We start from the raw sequence: 14,174 nt of genomic DNA, 5'->3' as shown, positions 1-14,174 counted from the left end.
TTATGCTAAGCATATTGAAAGGTTTAGGATGTTTACATTTTTGTTTAAAAATTTGGTGAATTAATGTACATTTGTTAAATGAACCATTGACTAGCTTTAAACAATATGCAATCACAATGATGTGACTTCATTTTTCTTTTTAGTGTTGTGGAAATGTTTCGCAGAATATTTCACAGAATGTGTGTCATTAATTACCCCAGAAACATGTAATTTCTGCAATGTATCATGAACATAAATATGATAAAATACGTTGTATTAAATTGTGATCACGATTAGGCTCTATGTTCTCAGTCAGTGGAGTGCAAATTATTAGGCTCGACATCAGCAGATCGAAATTTAGACCAGGGGCATCCTACAATCAGAGCAGTGGCATTCTGAACAGGTCAAAATGGTTTACAGAATTTTAATACAGTAATGCAGACAAGGATAAAAGATTTGCAGATGAAAATAGGTATAAGGTACTTGTGGATGCAGATAACTGTTATCTGTGCAGGCTTCTACCTGTTTCCTATCCCATTGATATTCAGTGTGAGCGTGTCCTGTTTCTTACATGTAGATACAGTTGATCTTGTTTTCCCATCATAAAATTTCAAAGTTAATGAATAGAGAAATTGATGCCTACTAAACTTACCTACTGTCATAAGAGGTACTCGAAGACAGAAAAAGAAGTATTGCCAAAAAAAACCTCTGTAGAACAGTCCAAGAAACAGTTGTCAGTGAGGAATTTAAATAATCTTGTAGTTTTACAATCTCCTCTTAGACAATGTGAAGCTACAGTAAGACTGTATAAATTAAAACTTGTATAGTGGAACAAAAGCAGTTTTTCTCATGATACATCCATGAATGAAATGGGAAGAACATATAATTATAAAACAGAAATATTATGCTATCCAATTTACAATGATTTTAAGAATATAGATGTACATATGTAATGCCTAAATTCCTGACATTGATTTTGCAGTAACGCTAATTTACTATGAATAACATGCAGTAATTTTCTTGAAACTGAAATTTTGTGTTTTACATAACCCACATTAGAGGAAAAAATCAAAATAATAAAATCTATGGAGCCGAAAGAGCAACAGATGTTGGTGTAGCATTTCTCATTATGAACAGATGTGTGGTTTAAAAAATGCTTTGAGGTTCACTTCACAAAATTTGTAGTCATCTCTTAGAAGTCGGGAAAATGAGGAGGAGTGGTGGCCATCTCAAAGTGTACCTTACTCATACAGCTTTTATAATAAGCAGAAAATTGTTTCACTCTCCACTATATACGACATTTATGTGTTAGGAGTTGCCGATGACCTCCGCTACAGTACGGATTCAGAGCCTACGATTGCACCATCAGTTACTACAACCCCAGCCATGCCAGACCTGCCTGGTCTGCTGTCAGAAACACCTGTTTCGTCAATGTCTCTCCCGGAGCTTCCAGCAGTACCTTCGGCAGTTATGGCAGTGCCTGAAGTTCCGCCAGCAGGGCCTCCCCTATTCTCATCCTCACCAGCCACTCAACCTCCAGCTACTGCTTCTCCTCCACCGCCTCCACCTCCACCCCCACCTCCTCCACCACCACCCCCTCCACCTCCACCTGCATTACTTCCAGGTGAACACAACACCACCGTTCCTACGACTGTTGACTCTGTTCAGGAGGTATGTAGATTTAGACTTGTACTTGTAGAGTATTGTAACTGGTACAGTATTGTACTCAGAATGTGTGTGTGTGTGTGTGTGTGTGTGTGTGTGTGTGTGTGTGTGTGTGTGTGTGTGTGTAGGCACAAGTCAGTTCAAGCCTGTTTCATCCCTAATGACCTCATTGTCAATGGCAAGTTAAACCCTTGCTTCCTCCCTTCTGCATCCAGTCTGCCTGATGTACCAGACAAATGATTATGCAATACTAATAGTTTATTTATTTACACATTTACACATCAAGTTCCGTAGGACCAAATTGAGGAAAAACATCTCCAAATTCGTGAAACATGTCTGTACATGAAATTTCAACATACACTATGTGATCAAAAGTATCCGTACACCCCCAAAAACATAAGTTTTTCATATTAGGTGCATTTTACTGCCACCTACTGCCAGGTACTGCATATCAGCGACCTCAGTAGTCATTAGACACCGTGACAGAGCAGAATGGGGCCCTTGGCGGAACTCACGGACTTCGAACGTGGTCAGGTAATTGGGTGTCACGTGTGACATACGTCTGTATGCGAGATTTCCACACTCCTAAACATCCCTAAGTCCACTGTTTATGTGAAAGTGAAGTGGAAACATGAAGGGACACGTACAGCACAAAATTGTACAGGCCAACCTCATCTGTTGACTGACAGAGATCGCTGACAATTGAAGAGGGTCATAATGTGTAATAGGGAGACATCTATCCAGGCCATAACACAGGAATTCCAAAGTGCATCAGGATCCACTGCAAGTACTATGACAGTTATGCGTGAGGTGAGAAAACTTGGATTTCATGGTATACCAGCTGCTCATAAGCCACACATCATGGTGGTAAATGCCAGATGATGCCTCACTTGTAGTAAGGAGCATAAACATTGCACGGCTGAGCAGTGGAAAAACGTTGTTAGGAGTGACAATTCACAGAACACAATGTGGCGATCTGACAGAATGGTGTGGTTACAGCGAATGCCCGGTGAATGTCATCTGCAAGCATGTGTAGTGCCAACTGTAAAATGCTGAGGCGGTGGTGTTGTGGTGTGGTCATGTTTTTCATGGATAGGGCTAGCACCCCTTGTTGTTTTGCATAGCATTATCACAGAACAGGCCCAGACTGATGTTTTAAGCACGTTCTTGCTTCCCACTGTTGAAGAGCAATTTGAGGATGGTGACTGCATCTTTCAACAAGATCGAGCACCTTTTCATAATGCACAGCCTGTGGTGGAGTGGTTAGACACTAACATCCCTGTGATGAACTGGCATGCACAGTCCTGACCTGAATCATATAGAACACCTTTGGGATGTTTTGGAACTCCGACTTCATGCATGGCCTCACAGACTGACATCAGTACCTCTCCTCAGTGCAGCACTCCGTGAAGAATGGGCTGCCATTCCCCAAGAAACCTTCCAGTACCTGATTGAATTTATGCCTGCAAGAGTGGAAGCTGTCATCAAGGCTAAGGGTGGGCCAATGCCATATTGAATTCCAGCATTACCAATGGGGGACGCCACAATGTGTCATTTTCAGCCAGGTGTCTGGATACTTTTGATCACATAGTGTAAAAGTAATAACAGATAAAAATGAAATCTTTATGAATCCAAAAAAAGTCAAGCCATAAGTTTCAGTAAATGCAGTCAACAATACAACAGAAGAATCGGCTCAATTTTTCAAGGAACTCCTCAACAGAATTTGAAACCACGTGGATTACTGCTAAGATTTTTGAATTATTATGGTAAATTGTTGAAAATGAATGCACCAGTCTACTGGACACCTTTCTGCTCAAGAGTTAAGGAAGTCCAATCCAAATGCAGGTTGGATTTCTGCATCCAAATGCAGGTTGGATTTCTGCCAAGTATTAACTGAGTGAAAGCTGTTTATTCTTGGGAATAAGTTGATATCGTTAACAAAAAATGACCATAAAGAATATATATTGAGAGGCCAATATCAAAATACCCCAGACTGGTAAACAGGGGTCGACAAGAGGTTTGTGAACTTGTACCATGTATTGCCTGACCCGCCTGTTTCTGAGCCAAAAATATCCTTTCAGAAGGGAGGAGTTACCCCAAATTATAATACCACACGACATAAGCAAATGAAAATAAGCAAAGTAGACTAATTTTTGCGTCAAATGATCACTTACTTCAGATACCGTTCGAATAGTAAAAATGGCAGCATTAAGTCTTTGAACAAGATCCTGAATGTAGGCTTTCCATGACGGTTCAGTTTCACTAATCAGATGGGCATTCTGTGAAATTAAAATTTCGGGTTTTGTTGAATTGTGTGTTGAAAACTGTAAAAACAGAGTCTTACTATGATTCAGCATTAGTTTATTTTCTACAAGCCATGAACATGTCATGAACGGCAGTGTTTGAAATCGAGCCAATGTTGCACACAACATCCTTTACTACCAAGCTAGTGTCATCAGCAAACAGAAATATTTTAGAGTTACCCATGATACTAGAGGGCATATCTTTTGTATAAATAAGGAACAGGAGTGGCCCCAATACTGATGCCTGGGGCACCCCCATTTGACTGTACCCCACTCAGACCCCACATCACAGCCATACTCAACTCTGTGAATAATGACCTTTTGCTGTCTGTTGTTAAAGTAAGAGGTGAACCAATTGTGAGCTACTCCCGTATTCTGCAATGGTCCAACTTCTGGAGCAATATTTTGTGATCAACACAATCAAACGCCATAGTTAAATAAAAAAAAATATGCCTAGTGTTCGAAACCTTTTGTTTAACCCATCCAGTACCTCACAGAGAAACAAGAATATAGCATTTTCAGTTGTTAAACCATTTCTTAAGCTGAACTGTGCATTTGGTAGCAAATTGTGTGATATAAAATGATAAGTTATCCTTACATGCACAGCCTTTTCAATAACTTTAGCAAACACTGATGGCATAGAAATAGGTCTACATTATGCCTTTCTCCCTTTTTATAAGGTGGCTTTACTACTGAGTACTTCCTAAAGGAAAAATTACAAATATGGCTAAGTAGTGGACTAACATGTGCAGCACAGTACTTTAATATTCTGCTATACACTCCATCATATCCCTGAGAGTCCTTAGTCTTCAGTGATTTAATTATTGACTCAATCTCCCTCGAGTCTATATCATAGAGAAATATTTCAGACATCAAGGTATTTTCCAAGAGAGTTATATGATTCCTTGCAGGAACTAAATTTTTATTTAATTCATCAGCAATGCTCAGAAAATGGTTGTTAAAAACTGTACACAAATCTGATTTATCTATAACAGAAATATTTTTACTACGAACTGACTTTATATCGCCAGCTTTGTACTGCTGACCACACTTTCTTCACAACTGACCATATGGTTTTAATGTTATCCTGTGAATTAGCTATTCTATTTTTGCACTACATACTCTTTGCCTTCCTAATAACATTTTTAAGCACCTTACAATACTGTTTGTAATGGGCAGCTGCAGCTTGATTTTGACCACTTCCAACATTTTGATATAATTCCTGCTTTGTTCTACATGATATCCTTATCCCACTAGTCAGCCACCCAGGCTGCCTTTTACTGCTGGTACCCCATTTGGAACATTCTAATGGAAAGCAACTCTCAAAGAGCATTAGAAATGTGTTAAGGAAAGAATTATATGTGTCTTCTATGTTATCTGCACTATAAACATCCTACCACTCTTGTTCTCTGAGTTTAAAAAAACACTCTATTGCCATTGGAATAACTTTCCTACATACTTCGTAGTTATATGTGACATTTGTTTGAGCACAAAAGCCTTTTTACGTTAAAATTTGTGCATCATGGTCTGAAAAAGGAGAAAAGGTGCATCTCACTTCCAACATAGGCAGTACTGTATTGTTTTTTCTGGTTCAGGAAGATCTTGTGTGTGGGATCCATCAAAAGGAAGTGCTCAGTATTAACAATGTTAATGATTCATGTAGCAGTTATACGCATTATTAGCCTCTGAAAGTTTTACAAGTTATAGTGACGTATTTTTAATAGTAATAGTCCTACGACCAAAGAATGGATGTATCGGTGATCAAAGCCTTGCATTGGTCATTGAGGATGTAAGCATCTAATCTGACAGATCAGCTGCTCTGAACCTTATTCCAAGTGACTATTGACACGGGATGTATTTAAGGGCTATTTAACCATATTTTGTGATTCTTTTCCCCCTCAGAAATTTTGCCATATAGTCTATACCAAAGTATATGCCAGTATATGTCATTAGTGCCAATTACATTGACCATCCCATTGCTTCTTGATAACAAACTTGAAGTGCTGCATCTGTTAATTCGTCTATTAACGTGTTTCTCAATTAGGGTTTAGATAGAATCTGCTACTTCTACATTAGATCAGTGGAATATACCTTCTGCTTAAGACTACTGATGGATGAAACCTTAACCATCATCATCATGTTCAATCAATGTATTTAAAAAAAAAAAAAAAAAAAAAAATCCATAAACTTCTGCTGTAATCTTGCATTCCATTTGCAGTATACTTAAAATTGTTGTTGATGGTCTCTTGGTTACATACACAGTTTCATCATCAACCACCTCTATCACCAGTAAAAATGTGATGTCACAGTCAACTGGAACTGATCATTCCAACACCTTGGAGACTGTTTAAAGCCATAAAGACTTTTGAGGAGTTTTCTTACCTTACTGACACCACCTTGAAATCCCATACACATTTCTTCCTTCAGCAGACAATTTAAAACTTGTGTCTATTTCAGATTGTACTAACTTCAAATATTCATTAGCTACAACACTCGACACTTTATATTATCTAATATAGAGTGAGTGACTGATGAACGTTTCATGATAGCTAATTCCTCCATGTTGACTGCAGGACTGTACAACTAATTGGCCTTTATTATTATAAATTTATCCATCATCATCTCATTTGACTAGAAACAAAATGAATGATTTTAGACTGCCTAAAACACTGCTGGTGCCTCTGTCAAAAGTCTCTGTAGAAGTCTGCATCTAATGTTCATTGTCGTCTTGCATTGATAATTTCCTGTTGCTTGTAGCTTGTGACTTGATCAGGCCATAAAAGTTTTTCACTACCTTTTTCTGCCAACTCTCAACCTCTGACTGCTTCTGTCCGTTAATGTTCTGTTGAATTATGTGAGAAGAACATTGTTCGACCAAGTTTAAGAACTGTTCTTTTTAAATCTTCAGTACGTCTATTTTAAGATGTTTGTAGAGATTTATAATATCCAACCCTTTACTGTTGGCTTTCATAAAACACATAAATTTTCCTTTTATCAAATTCGTAGCCACTAAAATACTTATGTAAAATAGTGTACGATCACACATAAAAGGGATGAAGTATCTCCAATATCCAAAGACTCATTTTCCATAGATTTGCACAAATATAAACTGATTACTTACCCAGGTTGACTGGAACACTGTTGTTGTGACTGTAAACTGTCACAGAGATACTTTGCTTCAGTACATAAAGCAGGAAACCCGTAATCAATCTTGACACATTCCATTTCTCTTCAGGAATTCGTAGACAGGATCCAATGTCAATTAAGTACAGCACTCAACCTGAGCCACTTAGATTGCTTTCAGATTCAGTGATCCAGATAAGAGATACAAAATTACCAATTTTTAGAGCTGTATGAAATTTATGAAGAAAGTTACAGGCCTGCAAAGTGTAGGAATTGTGTAAAATTTACATACGTGTCTTTCAACACAAATGACTATAATTCTGGTTCTGATCCATAACAGGGCAATGAAACTTGTATAACTCGAAAACTAGTGAGTAGAACTTGACAGTAATATGCAACATAATGAGTTTATATGAATTTCCACATTCAGGCTCATGACATTAGTCTTTGACCTTCAATATCTCAAAACACCCCTATCTTCAATTTTTTTGAAATATGGTCAATATCAAGATGGCACACCAAATGCAACATCATCAAAAATTTTTCTCTACATAACTACACTAACGAAATGCAGTAAGCAGCTATGTATCTGGGCCACACTTACAAAATGAATATGTTAAGAGTCATAAACAGCACAATGTCTGTTTTGCGTGCACATCAAATGAACATTGTGCTGTGTGCAACTTGTACTGCATTCATTTTGTAAGTGTGGCCCTACTTTGTACTGCTATGGTGAGTCAGCTGGTGTGCTCAAGGTCCAACTTGCATTTTATATACTTTTATGATGGGTAGATTACATACCCAGTTACTATTGCATCCATTTTCAATTTTTTTAGTTTTGTGACAGATGGGTTACATATCCAACTACTTTTACACAGTCTGATAATGCCCCAATTGGGTGAAATGTCTCATTGCAACCAAAACTATTTTTATTCTGGACTAATTCAAAACTGGTTGCTGTAGCACCCTGCCACAGTGGAGTGGAATATGCTTTCATTCTGCTACCTTTTTGTGCTTCTATATTGTAATTTGACTTGTCAAGCTTATTCAGTTCTTCCAGTTATTTAGTCCTTCCAGTTTCCAGTAAGATGCTGTAGCCTATTCTGCAATGACATCACATTCCAGTACCTTTAGTTTTATGATAGTAATTGTGCAAATTTCATAAGATCCTTTAGTGCAATGCGGTAACTTTCCAAGCTGTGAACTTCACACATTCCTGCAACTCAATGCTACTGTGTTAATAATTTGTGGATATGTCCTACAGTTCAGATGTTAAGTCCCATAGTGCTCAGAGCCATTTGAACCATTAGTTGCTGAATTGGAATACCATTTTGCTATGGGTGCAGTAACAAGATGCAGACTGCAACATGAACCTCAAAACTGCAAGAATGGGAGAAGCTTAACACGTTATATAATTGTTAACACATTAAAAGAGGGTTTGTCGATCTTTTTACACCTGCCATCCACTTTTGTATCTCTTTTAGTAGTAAAATTTTCCAACTGCCCACAAGTTCCATAGTAAGGAAGTAACATTACTTTATAAAATTTATAAAGCAGTGTTATAGCAAGTTAAAGTGTAATACAATAATTACTTACCAAATACTTTGTCAAACTTTCACTAATTTAGTGTGTTACTCATACTTTTCATTTTGCTGGTATTTGTGTAGTCAATGCTTATTCTTTACCTACAGTTTTCATTTGAATTTATCTGTTGAGGTCTTATTTACATTCTTGTAGCTTTGTTGCTTTTGATTTTGTGTTAGCATGTATTCCAGTGCTAAACTGTACATACACTGTTGGCCACCCAAAATGTAACATCCTGAAGGAAGTACCAAAATCAGGTGAAATTTGCAGCCTGCATCTGGGGTGATAGAGATGCACATGATTAGCATTTCAGCAGAGGCGCTTATCATGGACACATATCATGGGTGCCAGTAGCAACACCAGCAAGCACTAAATAAAAGGGGAAGAGAGAACCATGTGGACATACTGGAAGCAGCTCCAGGATGCCTCGTACAAGACAGTGTCTTTTGAGCTCATTTCAGAGTTTGAATGAGGAAGAATAGTTGCATATAGGGCCTGCAGATTATCCTTTAGAGAAATTGGTGCGCACATCAGATGGAATCGAGCAACTGTGATGCAGATCGGTTAATCACAGATGCAGGAGGGGCCGACAGGACTGAATGCACCCACCTCATTGCACCACTGCTTGTGATTACAGGCACATAATGTGCATGGCAGTGATGGATTGTTCTGCCACATCACGAACTGTACCACAACAAATTTGGTGTATTGCACAACAAGCAGCACATGTGCATGCCATTTGATGTTGTTTGCAGCAGAGCGTTCTGTCCGTAAGGTGTCCATTGCTGCATTTACCACTGAGCCAACACCATAGGCGTTTGTGCAGGCAGTGGTACTGTGAATGACAAACATGGACAACCGAATGGAATGACACTATTTTTACTGACAAATCTGATTCTGCCTGCACCACGACAATGGTTGGATTAGCTTGGAGACACCGTTGTGAGAGACTGTTGATCTGCTGGCTTATGCATTGCCATACTGGCTCTGCACTTGGTGTTATGCTATTGGATTCCACTCCCGCACCCCCCTAGTACGCATTGCCAGTATGCTAACCAGCCAGCCTTACATCTCTGAAGTGTTGGAGCCATTGTCCTCCCATACCTTTTGGAGGCTGCCGATGGCCACATTGCATCAGGATAATGTGTGATCACATGTGGCACACAGTGTTAAAGATTTCTTCCTTACCCACTGGATTGCACTGTTGCCTTGACCTCCCTGTTCTCCCAGACTCTCGCCTAGTCTGGTCGACGATTGCGGAACGACTGGTCTGCGATACACCACCCACTGCTACACTGGGTCACCTTTGGTAATATGTGGAAGCAGACTGGACTACTATACCCCAACAACACGTCCAGAGCCTCTTCGATTCAGTGCTGAGGCCTGTAGCAGTGGTTACAGCCAGCAATGGAGGCAACGCTCAATACTGATTTCATCATCTTCCTGATTTCACATGGGGCTGTATTTTCAATCATGTGCTCTTTGTACAACATGTTAGCTCCCAAATCAGTTTGGCAGTGATATCTAGGGTGGTTCTTGGTGCTGCATTTTGGATGGCCAGCAGTGTAGTTAAAGGTGACAATAGAAATGTACTTGAAATATGTTTTTCCAGCGTCCACCTCCCAAAGGTGACTCTGGTACTGATGTCAGAGCTAACTTGATGGAAGCTATCCGAAAAGCTGGAGGCTCAAAAAATCTCAGGTCTGTTAAAGACAGGAAGATTGAAGCCAAGAAGAAAAAGAATGTAAGTTTTTTTTTTTGTGTAACGTTATGTAACTGAAGTGTGGTTATATAATTCTTCTGCAGCTTTTACTGTAAAAATTCTTGGTGATTAATCATACTGTCAGATAAGATGATACAAATAGTTTAAGTTCCTCAGTTGTACTTGGCTGTCATTATTGGTGACCATTTGGCTCTGCAAAAATAGTATATAATTACCTTGAGAAGTGGAGGTGTTCATTGAAGCGCCTACGAAAAATATTATATTTGTGTTGGATTTGCATTGTCAGTATTATGTATGATTATTTTTGTGGATTATTTAATGCAGTTGATTATGAACGCAATCATACCATTGCCTTCTCACAGTAAATCATAGGAAGGACAATATGGAGTATCGTAGCCTGGAAAAGAGCTGCACAAGAGAGTTAACATTAAAAGTTTCATCCAACATATTACTGATTAACTTATCCTGAATTTTTACAATCAGCTTAAGTAATTGAAAATCAGTTTCTGGGCAAGTATATGTACCTTTCAGGTGCATGAAAAAAGGAGCAGCAATAAGTATGGTTTGTGGGAGACATGGGAGGCCACAAATAAACATAAAATGATTCTTGAGTATCTGCTGACAATAACAGGCTATGTTTCATTGGTCATCACCACCAAAAACTTGGGACAGCATGGGAGGGGTGAGGTGGGGGGGGGGGGGGGGGGGGGGGAGTGGGGCAATTGGTTCTTCAGATCCAGCACAAGTGAAGAGTGCAACTATCCTTTTTCCATGTGGGTGCTGGATTTTGCATTGTTTGCGGATTCTGAAACTTTACCTGGAAAGGAGTGCATCGTGTTAAGACAGGAAATGAGATGATATGATGGTTGACTGGAGACTTCCTTAAGTATGGAGATAAAAATAGTCTTTGTCTCCATCTTGAAGCCATTGCTCTTATTTGTATTTTAATGTTGTCTTCAGTATCTGTGAGCCAAAGTTTCTGAAGTGTGTGGTCCACCTGACTCAGAGAGTGTAAGAAACTGATGTACTGTGTTCAAGCTATATGATGCACCTGAAAATGTGTTTCATGTGACACCATGTTTGTAACAGTCATTGGTGATACTTTATTTACAGTTAAAACTCAGTCCAGTATTCATTACATGAGGATATATGTAGCTACCTTGTGAAAAGGATGGTACATGTAAGTTTTAATCATTCTCCCTCACAAATTTAACCTCGGTGAAATGTGTTTGCAGTGAATTGCTCTCAGTTTCAAAGGTTCAGGGAGGGTTTGGAACTCTTAAAATTACAACACACTGCAGCAGGATCCAAAGGATGTGAAGCTCAAAGGCAAAATCAAAATGTCACAGCCGTGGGCCACAGGGAGCAACCTGTTTATTTCTGCACTACAGGATTTATGCTCAAACATGGCCTGACTTTAGGTGCTCAGTTATGGCTCATAAAGGCCATTATATTTGAATATTGTCCATGTTGTCCACTTTGGGTTTTCAGAAAAATCCACCACAAACTGTATGTGCTCCTACCTCCTTCTTCTGGCCCATGGATTCAAACCTTCTGTTTACACCCTGCAATTTCCATATCTGCTTATGAAGATCATATTATTACTGCGCAATACCAATAGATTTAGTCTGTCATTATTGCATAACATCTACAAACTACCGTTAACCAGACTGCTTTCATGTATTAAAGATGCAAGACTTCTTTCATGTATTAGAGAGACCAATTACTTATTGGATGATTTAAAATTTCCACCTGTATCTCTCCACCTGGCAGGATAACCATGCATCTTAGTGCTTGTTTCTGGGTCAGGGAGGCACGCTGACTCCAGTTTGAATCCATCCTACAGATTACCGATGAGGGCTGGTGTGCCAGCCAGACTGGATGTGATTTTCCCCACTAGGTGGAAATCTGGCTGGAACCTATATCGTGCCTCGTATGCGCATTTTGCAAGCATTTACAAGCCTTTCTCACACTCGCACAGAAATAACACTAGACGCAGACAGATGGGGTTTACTGATTTCATCCTGAGGGTGAATAGGATACTGATCTTAAATGTTTAGTCTCCTCAAAACCCATAACCTAAAGCAGTTGTACACATCCACTGTAAATGAAAGAATGAACAGTGTAGCACTGACTTACACACAAAACATGGGTTAACCGAATGTGGTTTTGCTTTTTAAGCAGACTGGACTTGTATTTGTGTGGATGGAGGCTCCAATCTTCATCCAGTCATTCTGGTTTAGCTTTTCTGTGGTTTCCATAAATTATTTCAGGCAAATGCCTGGAGAGTTCCTATTATAAAACTATGACCAACTACCATAAATATCATGTTAGTCAATCCACTTGTATGACCAGGGATTTGAATAGCAGCATTAATAATAATAATAATAATAAATATCAGAAGTTTCTTAACTACCAGATTTTACTTAAGTCTAGGCTGTCTTGTTAAGGAAACCTGATGTGGCACAAAGTCCATTGCTGTTTTTCAAAGCCCCAACCACCTCTCATCTGAATGGTTGGACACCAGCACAGTACCTAGTCTATTGTGGAAGTGTTGTGACGTACCTGTAAGTTCGTAACATCCCTAACTATGCAGGCATCTCACTCTTGATTCCTGACTAGTGATCTCCTAGTGTGTGTTGTGGAGTATGCACCTACGTAATTTTGAGCTCCAGCATTCCAAGCAATAGCTACCATGTCAGAAAGCTATTGTAATGGTGGGGAGACATGACACCAATGACAGTCTCCACTCATAGTGACTAGAAATTTAACTGATGATCTGCAATGAAAAAATAAGTAGAGACATTACTAGTAGCTAAAATTAAGTAATAATGACAGTTATGAGGAATGTAGTGAGTAAAATAGCAGAGACAACACAAATAAAAATAATTACAGAGTTAATACAAATCTAAAATACTTATTCAGAGAATAAAATATATTGCACTGGTTTAGTAGCAAACCGAGGCAGGCAACGTTACGTTAACAATTTGGCTCACATACTTTCATGTTACATTATTCAGTTCTGTTAAATTTATAACGATCATTTTGCCAGCTACAGTCTTGCTGCATGTTTTCCCATGCTGTTTCCACCCATTCTTAAAGCCAAAACAGGATCTTGCGCTGTTCAAAATCTTCAGGTGTTTGCATTGCAATTTCTCTCTGACACCTTGGGTACATCAATCAGCACTGTTTAGTCTCTTTCTCCATAGCTTGTGACAGATTGGCAATGGAGGGTAGTGCTGTACTGGTCAGTTTACAAGAGATTGTTTACAATATGCTCCTTCATTTACCTGAGCTGAGAAAAGGAATTTAATCTTGATGAAGTATGACATGTTCACAGTGAAGTGATCCAGAGGATTTAAATTGTAGTGTTTGTATCAGTCTATGATCAGAAGAGAGTTGTGTTTTTAATTAGAACTGATTACTAAATTTAATCAGTAATCAAATAAAATAACACTCTTGTAATTGGAGAGTAACAGAAATACTATAATTTCGTGAATGTAGTAAATATACGGCCCACGGTGGTGGTGTAGGAACAACAGTAAAATGTTCCCAATGTACGGCCCACAGTGGTGGTGTATGAACAACAGTAAAATGTTCCCAGTGTCTTCCTTCTTTTTGTATGCCATCAGAGGTACCCATACTAAAACCCCAGTTGTGATGCTGCTGCTGCTGTATTGAAAATGTGACAGCAACTACCTTCACATAACTGACCCCCGCCATTGAATTCTCAACTGTCCTACTGTCTTCACTGCATTACAAGAGATGATGTTCCAAAAAGATACTGTATATTAAAT

The 14,174-nt window shown here is 38.9% G+C and overlaps 1 protein-coding gene across 1 annotated transcript in view; it reads left to right on the top strand.

Moving 5' to 3' along the window:
• Positions 1 to 14,174, top strand: part of LOC126297730 (WASH complex subunit 1-like) — a 69,945-nt gene that overhangs the window by 39,707 nt on the left and 16,064 nt on the right. Inside the window, exons 6-7 of the mRNA XM_049988871.1 lie at positions 1,292 to 1,650; positions 10,267 to 10,398. Of these exons, the coding sequence (XP_049844828.1) occupies positions 1,292 to 1,650; positions 10,267 to 10,398 (491 nt within the window). The remainder of the gene's footprint in view (positions 1 to 1,291; positions 1,651 to 10,266; positions 10,399 to 14,174) is intronic.

The sequence above is a fragment of the Schistocerca gregaria genome, chromosome X, assembly GCF_023897955.1.
Source record: "Schistocerca gregaria isolate iqSchGreg1 chromosome X, iqSchGreg1.2, whole genome shotgun sequence".
NCBI classification, from domain to species: Eukaryota; Metazoa; Arthropoda; class Insecta; order Orthoptera; family Acrididae; genus Schistocerca; species Schistocerca gregaria.
The sequence above is the reverse complement of the archived record's forward strand: the minus strand, read 5'-3'. Positions and strand labels throughout refer to the sequence as shown.